This window comes from Papio anubis, chromosome 11, assembly GCF_008728515.1.
Source record: "Papio anubis isolate 15944 chromosome 11, Panubis1.0, whole genome shotgun sequence".
Lineage (NCBI taxonomy): Eukaryota > Metazoa > Chordata > Mammalia > Primates > Cercopithecidae > Papio > Papio anubis.
Genome location: NC_044986.1, coordinates 107,446,881 through 107,466,282, shown reverse-complemented (window position 1 = coordinate 107,466,282; position 19,402 = coordinate 107,446,881). Strand labels below are relative to the sequence as shown.

General features: G+C 38.7%; 1 protein-coding gene across 5 annotated transcripts in view; it reads right to left on the bottom strand.

The window, feature by feature from the left end:
- NSUN6 (NOP2/Sun RNA methyltransferase 6) overlaps positions 1 to 19,402 on the bottom strand; it is a 79,754-nt gene that overhangs the window by 39,064 nt on the left and 21,288 nt on the right. For all 5 annotated transcript variants that reach the window (XR_001906206.3, XR_002524197.2, XM_003903437.5 and 2 more), the window contains 4 exons: positions 17,059 to 17,168; positions 15,344 to 15,497; positions 10,477 to 10,558; positions 5,276 to 5,395 (listed from right to left, as the gene is read on the bottom strand). Coding sequence is in view for 3 of the 5 variants with exons in the window: in XM_003903437.5 (XP_003903486.2) it covers positions 5,276 to 5,395; positions 10,477 to 10,558; positions 15,344 to 15,497; positions 17,059 to 17,168 (466 nt within the window). In the remaining 2 variants the exon portion in view is untranslated. The remainder of the gene's footprint in view (positions 1 to 5,275; positions 5,396 to 10,476; positions 10,559 to 15,343; positions 15,498 to 17,058; positions 17,169 to 19,402) is intronic.

Here is a 19,402-nt window from a genome sequence, read left to right as displayed (position 1 = left end):
CAAACCGGATCCAGCAGTACATCAAAGAGCTTATCCACCACAATCAAGTCAGCTTCATCCCAGGGATGCAAGGCTGGTTCAACATACTCAAATCAATAAACGTAATCCCACATGATTATCTCAATAGATACAGAAAAGGCCTTTGATAAAATTCAACATCCCTTCATGTTAAAAACTCTCAATAAACTAGGTATTGATGGAACATCTCAAAATAATGAGAGCTATTTGTGAGAAACCCATAGCCAATATCATACTGAATGGGCAAAAGCTGGAAGCATTCCCTTTGAAAACCAGCAGGAGACAAGGATGCCCTCTCTCACCACTCCTATTCAACACAGTATTGCAAGTTCTGGCCAGGCTAATCAGGCAAGAGAAAGAAATAAAGAGTATTCAAATAGGAAGAGAGGAAGTCAAGTTGTCTCTGTTTGCAGATGACATGACTGTATATGTAGAAAACCCCATTATCTCAGCTCAAAAACTACATAAGCTGATAAGTAACTTCAGCAGCCTCAGGATACAAAATCAGTATGCAAAAATCACAAGCATTCCTTTACACCACCAACAGACAAGCAGAGAGCCAAATTATGAGTGAACTCCCATTCACAATTGCTACAAAGAGAATAAAATACCTAGAAATACAACTTACAAGGGATGCGAAGGACCTCTTCAAGGAGAACTACAAACCACTGTTCACGGAAATAAGAGAGGACACAAACAAATGGAAACAAATTCCACACTCATGGATAGGAAGAATCAATTATGTGAAAATCCATAATGCCCAAAGTAATTTATAGATTCAATGCTATTCCCATCAAGCAAAGACTGACTTTCTTAGCAGAATTAGAAAAAAACTACTTTAAACTTCACATGGAACCAAAAAAGGGCCCATATAGCCAAGACAATCCTAAGCAAAAAGAACAATGGAGGCATCACACTACCTGACTTCAAACTATACTACAAGGCTACAGTAACCAAAACAGCATGGTACCAGTACCAAAATAGATATATAGACCAATGGAATAGAACAGAGACCTCAGAAATAACAACACACATTTACAACCATCAGATCTTTGACAAACCTGACAAAAACAAGCAATGGTGAAAGTATTCCCTATTTAATAAATGGTGCTGGGAAAACTGGCTGTCCATATGCAGAAAACAGAAACTGGACCCTTTCCTTACACAAGTATTAACTCAAGATGGATTAAAGACTTAAATATAATACCCAAAACCATAAAAACCCTAGAAAAAAAACCTAGGCAATACCATTCAAGACACAGGCATAGGAAAAAACTTCATGACTAAATCACCAAAAGCAATGGCAACAAAAGCCAAAATTCACAAATGGGATCTAATTAAACTACAGAGCTTCTGCACAGCAAAAGAAACTATCGTCACAGTGAACAGGCAACCTATAGAATGGGAGAAAATTTTTGCAATCTACCCATCTGACAAAGGTCTAATATCCAGAATCTACAAGGAACTTAAACAAATTTACAAGAAAAAAACAACCCCATCAAAAAGTAGACGAAGGATATGAACAGACACTTCTCAAAAGACAACATTTATGCAGCCAACAAACACATGAAAAAATGCCCATCATCACTGGTCATTAGAGAAATGCAAATTAAAACCACAATGAGATACCATCTCACACCAGTTAGAATGTCAGTTGAAAAGTCAGGAAACAACAGTTGCTGGCAAGGATGTGGAGAAATAGGAATGCTTTTACACTGTTGGTGGGATTGTAAATTAGTTCAACCACTGTGGAAGACAGTGTGGCGATTCCTCAAGGATCTAGAACCAGAAATACCATTTGACCCAGCAATCCCATTACTGGACATATACCCAAAGGATTATAAATCATTCTACTATAAAGACACATGCACACATATGTTTACTGCAGCACTATTCACAATAGCAAAGACATGGAACTAACCCAAATGCCCATCAATGACAGACTGGATAAAGAAAATGTGGCACATATACACCATGAATACTAAGCAGCCATAAAAAACAATGAGTTCCTGTCCTTTGCAGGGACATGGATTAAGCTGGAAGCTATCATTCTCAGCAGACTAACACAGGAACAGAAAACCAAACACTGCATGTTCTCACTCATAAGTGGGAGTTGAACAATGAGAACACATGGACACAGGGAGGGGACTATCACACACGGGGACCTGTCGGAGGGTTGGAGGCAAGGGGAGGGATAGCATTAGGACAAATACCTAAAGCATGTGGGGCATAAAACCTAGATAACGGGTTAATAGGTACAGCCAACCACCATGGCGCATGTATACCTATGTAAGAAACCTGCACATTCTGCAGGTGTATTGCAGAACTTAAAGCACAATTTAAAAAAACAAAAACAAAAAAACAAAAAACAGGCCGGGCGCAGTGGCTCAAGCCTGTAATCCCAGCACTTTGGGAGGCCGAGATGGGCGGATCACGAGGTCAGGAGATCGAGACCATCCTGGCTAACCCGGCGAAACCCTGTCTCTACTAAAAAATACAAAAAACTAGCCAGGCGAGGTGGCGGGCGTCTGTAGTCCCAGATACTCGGGAGGCTGAGGCAGGAGAATGGTGTAAACCCGGGAGGCGGAGCTTGCAGTGAGCTGAGATCCGGCCACTACACTCCAGCCTGGGCGACACAGTGAGACTCCGTCTCAAAAAAAAAAAAAAGAGGCCAAAATTTTAAGAATGCATTGTGGGCCGGGTGCAGTGGCTCATGCCTGTAATGCCAGCACTTTGGGAGGCTGATGCAGGCAGATCACTTGAGGCCAGGAGTTTGAAACCAGCCTGACCAACATGGTGAAACCCTGTCTCTACTAAAAATACAAAAATTATTTGGGCGTGGTGGTATGCACCTGTAATTCCCACTACTTGGGAGGCTGAGGCATGAGAATCACTGGAACTTGGGAGGCGGAGGTTGCAGTAAGGCCAAGATTGGGCCACAGTGCACTCCAGCCAGAGCAACAGAGCAACAAAGAAAGAGAGAAAGAAAGAAAGAGAGAAAGAGAGAAAGAGAGAAAGAAAGAAAGAAAGAAAGAAAGAAAGAAAGAAAGAAAGAAAGCCAGCCAGCCAGCCTTGTGACATTCATGTATTTTAAAACATTCTATGAAATGAAATTGCAAATACAGTGAGAATGACTCTTCTATGTATTTTCTTGCTTTTTTTTCCCTTTCTTTTATACTGCCCTTGTATGCCATATGCAGCAATGGCATAGCCTACAGTGCAGAAAATTTGTAAATATTCCTCAAATACTACCAGGTTTAGTGATAGACACTTTCAATTAATACCTTGATGAGCAGGAAAACCATTTAAAGTGATTTGAGCTCGAAAAGTGGTCAACAACTAGAATAAGGTTCAAACATATTACACAGTAAAGGAGAAACTAGCTGAAGGCTACTTCTATAAAACTACAAGCCTGGAGGCTGCAGTCATAAAAGACTTCCTTACCTACTAAAACAAATAACAAAAGCAGCAACAAAATTTACGATTCATTTCTGGCTCAAAATTTTTTTTTTTCTTTTGAGATGGAGTCTCACTCTGTCGCAAGGCTGGAGTGCAGTGGCACGATCTTGGCTCACTGCAACCTCTGCCTCCCAGGTTCAAGCGATTCTGCTGCCTCAGCCTCCCAAGTAGCTGGGACCACAGGCACATGCCACCACGCCCAGCTACTTTTTTTTTTGTATTTTTAATAGAGACAGGGTTTCACACGTTGTTGACCAGGATGGTCTCGATCTCTTAACCTCATAATCCAATTCTGGCTCAAATATTTCTATTCCGGTTGTTTGTGGCTGCATTGCTGCCCCACTGTGGCTGACTGCCTACATAGCCTCAATTCTTCAACTTTGAATGTACATTCCTCCTTCATTAGATAATCCTGCAATACCCAATATGCTGCCACTCTGATCGGATTCAGCCATGTGATTTGTTTTGGCCAATAAACAGGATGACAGTAAATGTGATGTAAACAGAGATATTTTTTAATACCATAAAAAGCACTTGAACAGCTGGACTTGCTCTGTTTTGCTCTCTGCCATCACCAGACCCCAACTATTGCCCTCTGCTTGGCTAGTCTGCTGGTCCTAGCCAGAGGAGAACCTACACATCGGCCAGAGGCAGGGCATCCTTGTCATCTCAGCTGAGGCCACTTTAGATGAGCCAACAACCATCCATGCCCAGGTGAATAGGCCCAGCCAAGATAATCAAAAACACCCAATTCACCTGCAGCTGACCAGTCCACAAGTGAGCCCAGCAGCGATCAGCTGAAACCCACAGACTCCTGAGCGCCCAAAATGTTTAGTTTTATGCCGCTACAATTTTGTGTCTTCACACATCATAAAACCAACAGAAAACTGATACACCCATAATATCCAGACTCCCTTTGGAAAGACTTTTTTACTAAGAGGGAATCAAATCTCTGTGAATAATTACCTTCAAGCAAATACAATAAATATGCCATAATTTAATGGAGAATTAACACTTTCTCAATTCCTATCATGATCAATCTTTAATCTTCCATATAAACTGAAAAACAATTTGCATTAAACATCGCAACTCCACAAAATCAACTCTTCTTATTTCAGGTGCTTTATTTTAGGCCCTAGTGGTATTTAATGCATTTTTCCTTCAAGAGTTGTTGTTACCACCTTAAATTCTTTTCAGGCAAAAAAGAGTATAAATAAGCAGACAGGCATATCCTCTCTAATGAGTATTACATTCCTCAAAATTTAAACAAATATCCTTTTCTTTTTTTTGATTCTCATTCTCAGTATTTAAAAAATATCCTTTTCTATTAGAGATATTTCTTAGACCAAAATGATAACTTTAAATAGAAAATATTCTATATGTATGTGTATGTTTATGTATTATAGAACTATGTTTATATATCTTAACATACACATATTTCACACTTTGATAATGTACTGTGAAATTAGTTTTTAATGGCAGAATATATATTAATAGTTTAAACAAGTACTAAATCTTATAAGAATATGAAATAATCTCTAAATGTATTAAATTTAATTTTATAACAGAAGTCTATAATCGTATTAGGAAATTGTAAAATTCAAGAAGGTCTTGAGACAGTCTTCATAAATGATCATTGTCTACTGAGCTTAATATGTAATGACTGACATAACTGAATAGTTTTCATTTTGGCTGAATCTGAACTAAATGAGACTGTGAATGGCTCTATATTTCAGAAATTACACACTGTGAAATATACACTACTTTGAGAGTGGTTTTGCTGTGAAGACGGTCTCACCTGGTCATGTATTAGTGCTGCAATGTGTGTTGTTTTCCCTCCGGGTGCTGCACACAAGTCTAGAATCTTCTCTCCAGGTTGAGGATTTAGTACATGAGTTACTAAGGCAGATGGCAAATTCTGTAAGGAAAAAAATGTAATTGATTATCAATAATCCTAAAGCATTTCTGAGAACCAGAGAATATAAAGAATCTTTTGGGGGTAATCCACTATAGCATCCTCACGTCTGCCAAGAGGACGGTTTTTATAAATACACTCAGGTTAGGAAATTCACAATTTCCTAGAATATCCTATGATCTCCCAGGACTTACATACACACCACCTGCACAAAAACATACATGACACACTTTTCACTCAACTCAGGGTTTCTGCCTTATCAGTATTTTCTGGGTACCAGCAAAAATAAATAAATAAATAACCCACATTATTTCCTTTTCTGAATCCCAACGGTTCTCAATATTCTGGAAGCCAGAGACCTCTAAAATTACATGACCACTCTGGATCTTTTTCCCAAAAAACATACAAAATTTTGGTCTCAGTGGTCACTACTCAACATTTTAGTGCAAAAGCATGCCATTTTCATATAGGCATACCATCTGAGAGTACTTCAGTCTCAGCACTGTTCACTTTAATAATTTAAACTCCACTTGGGAACACATAAATATTAAATAACTGGTTTCTTCCAGTTAACCAAGAATATAACTTTGCCATTTTGGCCACCTTGTCATCTAACTCTCATTTAAGACGCCTTGTTTTATGCTGCTAAATCATCCAAAAGGCATGTTTGGGTCCCTGCCTCTACCACATTTCAATAGGAAACGAATTAAAATGCAACAAACAAACAAACAACAACAACAAAAAACCCCCAAACCTGGCTGTTTCTGACTGGCACCTAAAAATATATTATGAGATTATATGACCAAAACATACCTCATCTATAGCCGTAAGTCATATTAAATCATTAATTTGTTATTAGTATTAATTATATAAGGACTACTTACTATAGAATGACAGCCTTGAATAAAACAGATGGAATAGTATCATAAAATAACTCATTTCTAAAATTACTTGGTAAGAAAAACAGAGTCTAATAAGCATGGAGTTATTTATTTGGTTATTTTGGAGACAGAGTCTCATTATTTTACTTAGGCTGGGCTCAAATCTGGGATCCTCCCAATTGTGCCTCTTAAAGCTTAAAGGTTTCAATTCATTCTTAACAAAAGACTGAACAATACATCCATGAGTACATCCTCAAGAACTGTGAGATGGCCAGGCGTGGTGGCTCATGCCTGTAATCCCAGCACTTTGGGAGGCCAAAGCAGGCAGATCGCCTGAGGTCGGGAGTTCGAGACCAGCCTGACCAACATGGAGAAACCCCATCTCTACTAAAAATACAAAATTAGCTGGATGTGGTGGCACATGCCTGTAATCCCAGCTATTCAGGAAGCTGAGGCAAGAGAATCACTTGAACCCAAGAGGTGGAGGTTGCAGTGAGTGGAGATCGTGCCATTGCACTCCAGCCTGGGCAACAGGAGCAAAACTCCGTCTAAAAATATATAAATAAATACAAATGACATGTACCCCCTAATATGATAAGGACACTTCATCTCTGTGGTATTCTTCTCAAAAATCCAACAACCCCAGCCTAGATGAATCCAAAATGAGGGACATTCAACGAAATACCTCAGTCTCAAAACTGTCAAGGTCTTAAAAACAAGGCAAGACTGGGCAACTATCACAGGCCAGAAGAGACATCATGATTAAATGCAGTGTGGGATCCTGGATTGGATCCTAAACATAAATAGGACATTATGAGAAAAACTGGTGAAATCTGAATTCACTTGGAGTTTATGGTAATGTGGTATTCACAGCATTTGGAGTTATCGCCCACAACATTCGTAACATAGTAACACACCAGTGTTGGTTTCTAAGTTTTATCAAATGTACCATGGTAGTATATTACCCTTAAGAGAAACTGGGTGAAGGGTATATAGAAATGACTATCTTTGCAAATCTATAATTCTAAAATTCTATTCTGTAATTCTGAAATTACTCTAAAATAAAAACTTTTCAACCTTATGAGAGAAAGTAGGAAAAAAATCTTTATTAAAAAAAAAAAAATCCAGGAATAGACTCTAGGTACCTACAGCACAAGTTTTCCAAGTGATTTGATACGTACAAATGTACTGCAGTCTTGGTGAATGGCGTGATTACATTATAAAATTTATGAGATAACGAGGCTCCCTTTGTTGGCTGAGACCTGTGAAAGGCTTGGGCATCTTCCATGTTAGATCTAAGTTAATCAATTTCTAAAACCAAAATGAAAACTGCTAATTATGGCTACCAGGAGCTTCTTAGCTATTGGAGAAGTAAAGCATGGATACTGACAAAAGCAAAAATAATTTTCAATTTGTTATTAAAGTATCAGCAACTATTGCAATGATTTAACACTATTGAAAAGTACTTCCATTTAAATGATGCCTCTCACATGATGTACTTTTAGACACTATCATTTAATCCACTTTATAGTCACTTGAATATTCAAGTAGGTTTGTCTGAAAAGAAAGGCAACTTGTTGAAACATTCCAAATGCGTTTTATATTACCATTATATGTAAATGTGAAACTTGTTCCATCTGTGAGAATCTTTACGTATGTAAAAATTTAAGGATAATAATAAATTTTTAAAATTCCATATTCTTCTTAAACGTACTGTTCTGCACGTTCTTTCAGAATTTTCCTTAGAGAAACGAGTATCACCTGGTTCTGGTCTGCACTGAATTAAGCTATTTAGATTTTATGGATAAGACCCAGTTAAGAATCTGGTAGTCCTGAACCAGTTTGAAAAGGAAGATATAACACAAAAAGATCAACTAATACTAACTCAACACTGACCACAGAGTTTTTGGGAAATTGTCAAAGAAGCACTTGAGAAATTTAATGTAATATGTGAACTGTTTAAAGTCCTCACCCCCTGAACTTGGATCTCAGTAAATCTAACTTAGGACCCAAGAACTGCATTTTCAAAAGGCCCTGCAGGTGATTCAGATGCAGATCTTCCATGGGTTACTTCTGGAGCACTGGCATGGGGCCAAGAATACAGGCTTGAAATCAGAAAGACCTGGATTCAAATTTTGACTCTGCAAATTTTTACCTATGCAGCATACAGCAAACCACTCCTTTAATCGCCCAAAAACTACTAATGCCTACCACGCACTTTAATTTTCTAAGCCTCTATTTCCTTCTCTATGAAACTGATGGTTTGTAAGAAGTAAATGAAAAAATATATGTAAAACACTCAGCTCAGTACATGGACCACAATAATAAGCACTCAGTCAGTGTTAGCTGCGATTACCATTAGTATCCCTTATAAGTTTCACTGGCCATCAGAAACTGGCCATCAAAATAGACTACATAAAATAAAACAGCTTTCACTAGAGAAATGACAAAAAGTTAAACTCTGCCCTCAGACACAAAAGTTTTATTCTGGCAGGAAATCCTTATGTCCCTTGCTATTAGGTGACAAAGAATATGGCTCTATGGTAGTCTGGACAGTATGAATCACAAAATGACTCACAATATTTCATAAAGTCATCATTAAACTGATTTTAAGACGAAAGAACGCTGCTACAGATAGCAAAAAATGTAAAAAGAAAATTTGCACTATACTAGATTTCTTTTTATAAACTCAAAACTAAATAATGACCAGGCATGGTGGCTAATGCCTGTAATCCCAGAACTTTGGAAGGCCAAATCGAGATGACTACTTGAGCCCAGGAATTCAAGACCAGCCTGGACAATATGGCAAAACCCCATTTCTACTAAAAATGCAAAAAATTAGCTGGCTGTGGTGGTGCATGCTGTAGTTCCAGCTACCCAGGAGGCTGAGGTGGGAGGATCACCTGAGCCTGGGAGGTTGAGGCTGCAGTGAGCCAAGATCATGCCACTGCACTCCAACCTGGGTGACAGATTAAGATTCTGTCTCAAAACAAAAAAACAAAACAAAACAAAAACAAAAAAACAAAACCCACACACACTTTAAACTATGAGATGAGCAGGTACTGTCAAACCACACAGAAAACTAACATTGCATTAAACATTACTAACTTGAAGGAGTGCAGGTACCACTAGCAATGACTCAGGGCTACATTGCCAAATGAAAACAAGTGTTTCAAATAAATTATATAATAAACAACCACGAAAAAAACACTGAAACTAAAATTAGCAAACAAAAATCCCCAAAATGATTCATAAACAATTATATGTTAGATTACATATTCTAATGTGTTAGAACATTACCAATGTGCAATTAGATAATAAACATCTGTTTTTTCATTTGTTCACACCAGAAATAATCTCTGAATTCATAAAATGTCTGTTGGCTAAATACTGGGCAAAGGCCAGGTATGGTGGCTCACGCCTACAATTCCAACACTTTGGGAGGCCAAGGCAGGAGGATCACTTGAGGCCAGGAGTTTGAAACCAGCCTGGGCCACAAAGTGAGACCCCATCTCTACAAAAACATCAAACAAATCAGTGGGGCATAGTAGTGCACACCTGTGGTCCCAACTATTTGCGAGGCTAAGGCAGGAAGATTGCTTGAGCCCAGGAGTTCGAGCTTACAGTGAGCTATGACTGTACCACTGTACTCCAGCCTAGACAACAGAGAGCCTGTCTCAAAATAATAATAATAATTACTGGACAGAGAAGGTGGGGCAGCACACAACATTTGGACTTAAGGTTTGAATTCAGATACCACCAGTTACCAGTAGTGTGACATAGGACAAGAGCCCTAACAGATCTGGTCTTCAGTTATCTTCCTCTTATATTGTGACTTATAACACTACCCAACCAACAGACTATAACAAATCAGATGATTTACTAATGGAACACTACACGTGTATATAAAATGCATGCAATATTCAGGGATTAATATTTTGAGATGGAAAGCAGTATATTTAATCAGTTATTAAATCACCTTTGGGCAAAGAAAGATAGAAAAAATAGTTTAAAAATCAACAGAGAAAAACCAAAGAAAGAAGAATGCTTGTAAAGTTTTTTCTTACTGCTTAACCAAAGGTAGATCAGTGTATATAAGCAGATTCCAAAAAAAATCTTAAATTTTAAAAAATCCCAGATTTCAAATAATTCACTGATGTATGTTTCAATGTCACTAAATATTTTACTTTTATACATACTTACTTGTAAAAATAAGTAACGGGGCAGTACATTGTCAAATGAAGGGCTGAGATATACTGGTTCTGTCATTCTTATAGCCATGCCTCTGAAAAATAGGAAATCTAACATTAGTCGTATAAATTCCATGGTCTATACAAACTATGTTTCCAGAAACATTCTCAAATAGCCTGTCAAACATAAGATGCTCTTTTAAAGAACTCTTTTGGCCGAGTGCGGTGGCTCAAGCCTGTAATCCCAGTACTTTGGAAGGCACAGGCGGGAGGATCACTTGAGGTCAGGAGTTCAAGACCAGCCGGACCAACATGGACAAACCCTGTTTCTACTAAAACTACAAAAAATTAGCCGAGCGTGGTGGTGGGTGCCTGTAGTCCCAGCTACTTGGGAGGCTGAGACAGGAGAATCACTTGAACCTGGGAGGCAAAGGTTGCAGGAAGCCAAGATCGCACCATTGCACTCCAGCCTGGGCGACAAGAGTGAAACTCTGTCTCAAAAAATAAAAAAATAAAAAAAAGAACTCTTTTATTCAACAACAAAATACATAAAGTAGTCCTGTTAATTGTTTTTGAATTTTTACCCGCAGAATAGGAAGCCATCAGAACTAAAAAGGAAAAAGTTACATAAATTTTTCATTTAAGCACAAATGTCTACAGAGACTTGAACAGACTAAAAAGCAAACACTACCTCATTCTTTACTACTTCCTGTCAGCTTTTTATAGAATAATTGCCCAGTACTGACACAATCCTAAGGATAACCTTTTCCACCTTTGTCCCATTTTAGGAGTGGCAGTGGAACTGATTAGAACAGGAAGGGCCAGGACTCAGGATGGCCTGGTGGAGAGTGACTCATCAAGACATACATCACAATCTCAGAGATGTTGTCAGAGGCTATTGAAGCAGAGGAAGAACACCCAAATCCTGTCAGACAAAGCCAAGCCTGGCCTTGTGTGTCAGGCCAAACCAGAGAGAGCAAGCAAAAGGAGAAATTCAAAGAGTGTTCCGGGGATTAGGACGGCACAGAAAAAAGTACAGTCTAAGTATAAAAATCAGGATTTAGGCCGACACAGTGGCTCATGCCTGTAATCCCAGCACTTTGAGAGACTGGCACAGGAGGATCACTTGAGGTCAGAAGTTTGACACCAGCCTAGGCAACATCTCTACACAAAATTTAAAAAACGACCAAGGTACCTGTAGTCCCGGCACTTGGGAGACTGAAGCGGAGGGATCTCTTGAGCCCAGGAGTTGGAGGCTGCAGTTTGTTATGATTCTGCCACTGCACTGCAGCCTGGGCGACAGAGCCCCCAAATAAACACAATTTTTATACAATGGTTTTTAAAAATCATGACTTAAACCTGGTTTAAGGGTACAATCAAAGGAGAGACCCATTAGGATGAGCAAAGATAAAGTCTTAGAAGCAGTATAGTAGACAAGTTCATAGCTAGCTTATGGAACAGCTTATGAGTTGATCTTGGCAGAGATGCATCTACACTGATGGTGTGTACTCTATCTAATGTTGGCAGGATAAGTTTATGTTGGTCTTTACAGTAAAATAACGTCAGTAGATATCTGTGGACTATTACTGCAGTGTATGATTATAAACTCCCCTTGGTTTTGTTTGTTTGTTTATTTATTTATTTTTAGACACAGGGTCTCACTCTCTCACCCAAGCTGGAGCGCAGTGGCACAATCATAACTCACTGCAGCCTCTAACTACTGGGTTCAAGTGATCCTCCTACCTTAGCCTCCCCAGTAGCTGGGACTACAGGCACACACCACCATGCCAGGTAAGTGTGTGTGTTTGTGTGCATGTGGACAAAGTCTCACTATGTTGTGTGTGTGTGTGTGTGTGTCTGTGTGTACAGAGTCTTACTATGTTGCCCAGACTGGCATCAAACTCCTAGCCTCAAGCAATCCTCCTGCCACAGCTTCCGGAGCTCCTGGGATAATGGGTATGAGACACTATGCCTGGCTCCCTCAGCTCTAACGGCCTTTAGCATATAATAAATGCTGACTCCTTTTCCTCCTCTTCTCACCCCTTTACCACCTTACTCATTTGTTTACCACTTGAAATCCATGAATGTGCACTTTTAATCAGAGGTTAAAACTCAGTCACTGCTCCAGTCAGGAACAAATTAAACCACTGTATTCACTTCCAAGGCAAATAGTCCCTGCCCCTGAGCAGAAAATATACAAACGAAGCTTCTGAAATGTCACTGACTCACATTTGAAAGCCAGTCCTGGCTGGGTGTGGCATCTCCTCCCTATAATCCTAGCACTTTGGGAGGCCAAGGTGGGAGGACTGCTTGAGACCAGAAGTTCAAGACTAGACTGGGTAACATAGCAAGACCCCCATATCTATGAAAAAATAAAAATAAAATATCAGCTGATCATGGTGTCATGTGCCTATAGAACTAGCTACTCAGAGGCTGAAGTAGGAGGATCACTTGAGCTCAGGAATTCAACGTCACAGTGAGCTTTGATCGCACCACTCCAGCCTTAGTGACAGAGGAAGACTCTGTCTCTAAAAGAAAAACCAAAGCAAGTCAGTCCTTTGTTGTGACACCTGGTACTCTTACCTTGATCAACACCCAGAATCTACAGCTATTATTGAATATCTTGAATTCCAGAGTCTGATCACTCCATAATTTAAATGACTCTCTGACTTGCAGGACTCCAGTCCTCTAAAAAAATACTGAAACTTGAAAATGTTCACACCTGTCATCCTACTCAGTTCCTAACTGCCACTTTAGGTTCTGGTGCTCTTCGACTATCTCCTTCTGAACATGCCTACCAGAACAAGTGAGTGCTATAAATTACTGAACTCAAAATAACATAATAAAGAATAATTTAAGCCAATTATTATTCAGGTATGAGATTGCATGTTTCTTTAAAAAATATTTCTGTAGCCACATATCTCCATATTATAATGCAAAGTATAAGATTGCATATATTAATGCAATCTGTTAGTAAATTAACCTGCCTTCATGAATCTATGAATGATTCAACCCACCTGGAATTCAAGAAAGCAAAAGGCTCAAATTCACTAACTGAAAAACAATTGTACCATCAGTTGTGTTGGTTTAAAATTTTTTAAGGAACATAAATAAGAAACAGGGTGTACATGTAGCATTTCTGTCATAGCAGCCTGCTTCTCACACAGGAAGAGACAAAACTTGCAAAAGTGTAACTGAATACATTGAGTTTAAACGTCGATTTTTTTTTTCCTTTTTTGACATTCTGAAGTCTCGCTGTGTCACCCAGACTAGAGTGCAGTGGTACAGTCTCGGGCTCACTGCAACCTCCTGGGTTCAAGCAATTCTCCTGCCTCAGCCTCCTGAGTAGCTGAGATTACAGGCACCTACCACCACACCTAGCTTATTTTTGTATTTTTAGTAGAGATGGGGGTTTCACTGTGTTGGCCAGGCTGGTCTTGAACTCCTGACCTCAAGTGATCCGCCTACCTTGGCCTCTCAAAGTGCAGGAATTACAGAAGTGAGCCACCGCGCTCGGCCAAAAGTTGGCTGAAAGTTGTTTGCCTCCTAACTTCCAATAACAAAAAATTATTCACAACATTGTTCAGAAAACATTATTCAACACAATAACTGGAACCACATCAAATAACCTAAGAGAATGAAGAGTATACCATTAACAATGAACTAATGGAGGCAGTCAAAATATCAGTTACCTATTACAGGTCCAAAGATAAACATAGCAGATATATGCATAATCTTTATATTCATGAAGCCTTCTAAGGAGAATAAAATCTTTGTTCTTGGTCATTTGGAAAGTGCTGCTACCTAGATCTAGGGAATCCAACAGTCAACTTCTTCAGAAGAATGAATGAATTTCAACTACAAACCCAAACTGTTACAACATGAACAACTGTTCTACCAATCAGGGATACTGTCCAATTGTAAATAGACAAATTCACAGCTTTTAGCATGTCTATGTCAGCCATGAACTTTGGAGTAATGGAGCTGTCCACTGAACTCAAAACAGCCTGAAAAAACTAAGTAAAATAAGAGCCTGGACTTTCCACCAATTATTTAGGGCCACTAGCAATCAGAAATGATTTACAACAGACTGTATTTTAATTTAGTTTGAACAAGCCTAATATTTCACCACAAATATTCATGTGAGTGCTAGGTTTCTGGTAAAATTTATTTTTAATTAAAAATATGTTTAATTTATATTAAAATCAAGCTTTTTCTTGACAAATAAGAGTGTTAAAAATGATCTGGATAGGATGAACGCAGTGCCTCACGCCTGTAATCTCAGCACTTTGGGAGGTCGAGGTGAGCAGATCACGAGGTCAGGAGATCGAGACCATCCTGGCTAACACGGTGAAACCCCGTCTCTAGTACAAATACAAAAAATTAGCTGGGCGTGGTGGCAGGCACCTGTAGTCCCAGCTACTCGGGAGGCTGAGGCAGAAGAATGGTGTGAACCTGGGAGGCAGAGCTTGCAGTGTGCTGAGATCATGCCATTGCACTCCAGCCTAGATGACAGAGCAAGACTCCGTCTCAAAAAAAAAAAAAAAAAATGATCTAGATCGATCATCGAATTCATTCTCCATCAAAATGAGCATTGTTTTTTAAAGATGAAAATATTTAAAAAAAAATAAAATTCAGAAGGACAAGTAAAATCATTTGACAATTAAAATGTAACTGGTTGCCTAATGAGGCTCTTTAATTTGATCAGTTACCCTTTTTGAACAAAAATCATGGATATATGGGTAAAACAATTTTTTTCCAGTTGGATTTATAGCAAAAAAAAACTTCATATAACGCAACTAGATACATTTTACATTATTTGTAATTTTCATTGACCCACAAAAAGGATGCTGATTTCCCCAAAACACCTGATGACATACTTCAGTTCAGGTAATCCATTGAAGATTTCCTTGCGGCTTAGTTCAGAAATCCCATTTCCAAGAAATACTTTTGTTCCATCAAATTCTCTGGCTCCTTTCTTACATTTTCCTTTAATATCAGAGTATACAGAAATAACATCTCCAGCTTTCATAACTAGAGAAGGAAGAAAATCAGATTACATTGAATTATACTTTGGCAGAAGAATCGTGAACATTCTTTGAGCTACACTGGCGATCTCTAGAGGCATCAATAGTGGGCATGAAGCAGTTCAAACTGGCTCATTATCTCAATATAATCTTTAATAGAAAATCTGACGTTTACTTTAAAATATTCCCTAACAATAAAACTCACTGAAGAATCTTTTTCAGTGAAAACAAAGAAATAGAACAGCTTCAAAACATCCTGCCCTCAACTGGAAATCTGTAGCTGATCCAAATTATTTCCCCCAAGTCTTAAAAGAGTTCTTATAAATCTTGACATCTCAGCTCAAACCTCGAAGTTCTAAGTTTCCTTCCAAAGGATTCGTCAAATATGTACCCTAAAATCCTTCAAAGAAATATTCTCATAACCCTGTTTGTATTCCTTTGCTATTTTGCTGTGACAGCACAATTAAGGCAGAGACTTTAATGATAAATATATAAAGCCATTCATATATATATACACATACGCATGCACACATATATGTGTGTGTATACACTTAGTATACCTTTTACAGTATACAGTGTACAGAGTTGCTTTACATGGCTGATTAAATCCAGTTTTTGTAGGCATTTCAATATTTTCTATAACAACTCCCAGTGGTATTTATGATGGGAAATTATATTCCACTTCCAAAAAACATTTTTAAAGCTAATCTATCATAAATTTATTTGGCCTATTACCTGACAACAGTAGTGAACAGCCTATTAGCTAGAGCTAAGAAAACTGTTAAAATAATGTAGATCAGATGTCAATACACTTTTCCTATAAAGGGCAAATAAGTATTTTAGGCTTTGTAGCCACATAAGGTCTCTGCGGCATATTCTTCTTTATATATGTATCTTTTCACAGCATTTTAAAAATGTAAAAACCATTCTTAGCTTGTGGGCCACACACAAACAGACATAGGCCAGATTTGGCCAGCAGGCAGTAGTTGGCCCAATTCTGATACAGATCAAATCATTCATTTCAAGGACACCATAACTGAGGCCCAGATACTGAATAACTTTTCTACAGATCAAAGCAAATGTTTCTTGATTTCAAGTCCAATAAGGTACCACTGAACCACAGTGACTAACTTACTAAGCATATGCAATACAGGTATGTCGCCAACTGTGTGAATACATTAAGAATACTAAGTTTCATCCCAATGTTCAGATTCCAGGTTCTGGATGTTCTCTCACTAATGATACGACAGCTTTCTGAAGTTTCAAGGCAATGCAGTCAAGAAAACAAAACAGAAGTTCACTGACGTACTCTCTATTCATCAGTAATGATCCACTAAAACAACCGTCATCAAATATATCCTTATTTGGAAGGAAAAAAAAAACTGTCAGAAAACCTTATATGATGACTAGTTAGTCCTCATCGGATAAAACCCTAAATGCAAAGCTGGAAAAATATCCGACCAAGGTAAATTTGGAATACATCTTAGTGACAAATCAATAAATTTTCCATTTGAAAATGCACATAAATTTTAGAGAACCTTAAAGACAAATCTAAACATGATACTTACACTTTGATGCTGACACAATTCCTGGGGCATAGACATGGGCTCCTCTTAAAACTGCATTGCCACACTGGGCTCCAACAATGGCTTCGCACTGCTGTTTTTTAATATTCTTCCTAGAAACGTAAGACACAAGAAGTTTAATAGTAAACATACCTCCAATGCCTACCAATTTTTCCCATGTTCTGTCTGAACGCGAATAGCCTCTTTAGTCTTAATTGTCCTGAATACATAAGAAAAAGCTGAAAAAAGAGGCATACATAATGAGGAAACAGGAAAAAAACAGCAACACAGAGATGGGCACTTGAGAGGAAGGAAAAATCAAGAGGTCCATCTGGTGGAAGGCAATACAGTGGCACCAGAAATTGCTTAATCATTTAACAAGCATTACTGTTTCTCATAGCATTAGAAGAAAAATAGACTTTCTCTGTCTTCAAAGACTAAAATAGAAAAATATACAAGGAATTACAAAAACATTTCTAAAGTGGTAAATTGTTGCACGGTAAATTATGAATAATTTCAACAAGACAGGAAAAGAAGATAAGCATTTGTTCCTTCCTTTGCTGCCCCACCTTTTTGAGTCTTTTCCAATTTCTCACATTCTATTCATTTTTTAGACCACTAAAATCTGTATTACTTCTAACACTCAGGGTTCCAAAGATCAGGGACCAAATGTGATCAGCCCTAAATAAAAACCCTTAACACTGAGTCTCTAATAAGCTTCCTCGGATGGCTGTCACAACTCATTGCTAGGGGAATTAAGTGCATCCCATCTTCTATTCCATGATCGCCAAATCATCAAATCTTACTAATTTTTCAGCTTTACACCTACTCCTTCCTGGTCCCTCCCAAACATTCTCATTGCTCATTCTCTGCCTACTTCTTAGAGGCCCTCCCCGCCAGCTTCCAAAACATGCGACCATCTCTGCTCACCTTGCATTCTATCCCTTGGCAATCTCATGATTTCAGTAATCACTCACAAAACAATCCACAAATTCTAATGTTTAGTCTTTCTAGATTTTTTTTTTTTTTTTTTTTGAAGCCAAGTCTTGCTCTGTCACCCAGGCTGGAGTGCAGTGGCACAATACTGGCTTGCTGTAACTTCTGCCATCTGGGTTCAAGCAATTCTCATGCCTCAACCTCCTGAGTAACTGGGATTACAGGTGCCCGCCACCACACCTGGCTAACTTGTATTTTTAGTAGAGATGGGGTTTCACCATGTTGGCCAGGCTGGTCTCGAACTTTTGACCTCAGGTTATCCACCAGCCTCAGCCTCCCAAAGTGCTGGGATTATAAGCATAAGCTACCATGCCTGGCCTAGACTCTTAGTTGATATTTCTAATTACCTATGGACAGCTATATAGAGATGTCTCACAGTTACTTCAAACTCAGCAAGTCCTAAACAATGTTAGTTTTCCCTCATCCATTCTTCCACTCCTTGGCAGGATTCCAAATCTTTTCATCCTGTTTCCAATCTTGAATGAAGCATCATTATCTGCCCAGATAACCAAACTAGATGCCTCAGTGTTACAGTCTGGATGTGTCCCCCAGTATTCATGTGCTGGAAACTTAATCCCTAGTGCAACAGTGTTGGAATGTGAGGCCTACTGGGAACAGTTTAGGTCATGAGGACTCTGCCCTCATGAATGAATTAATGCTATAATAAAAAGGGCTTGCAACAGTGAGTTTGCTCTCTCTTGCCCTTGTGCCCTCTACCATGTACGGATGCAGCAAGAAAGCCCTCACCAGATGCAACTGCCTCGATCTTGGACTTCCCATCCTCCAACACTATAAAAAATAAATGTCTGTTCTTTATAAATTATCCAGTCTCAGGTATTGTTACAGCAGCACAAAATAAACTAAGACACTCAGCATCATCTTAAAGCCCTCCTAAGCCTTGACATTGATTGATTTAGGAATCATGCTATCTTCTAGTTCTGATAGGTCTTGTGGGCCTATCTCCTGATGTTAGACACATATCTCTTTGTGATTACTGAAATAGCTTCCTGCCTTTTACTATTGGTTTCAGATTTTCTCTATGTCTTTGGTGTTCTGCAGTTTCACTCTGAAGTATGTAGATATGAACCTACTTTTACTTTTGGCTTCAAGCTCATACTTATTAAATTTATCATCAACGACAGAAATTCAAAGTCATTACATTTGTGATTATTGTCTTTCCCCCATTATTCCTATTCTCTATACCTGGGACTCATTAAAAATATAAAGTGCTGGTCAGGTGTAGTGTAGTGGCTCATGCCTGTAATCCCAGCACTTTTGGAGGCAGAGGCTGGTGGATCACCTGAGGTTGGGAGTTCTAGACCAGCCTGACCAACATGGAGAAACCATCTCT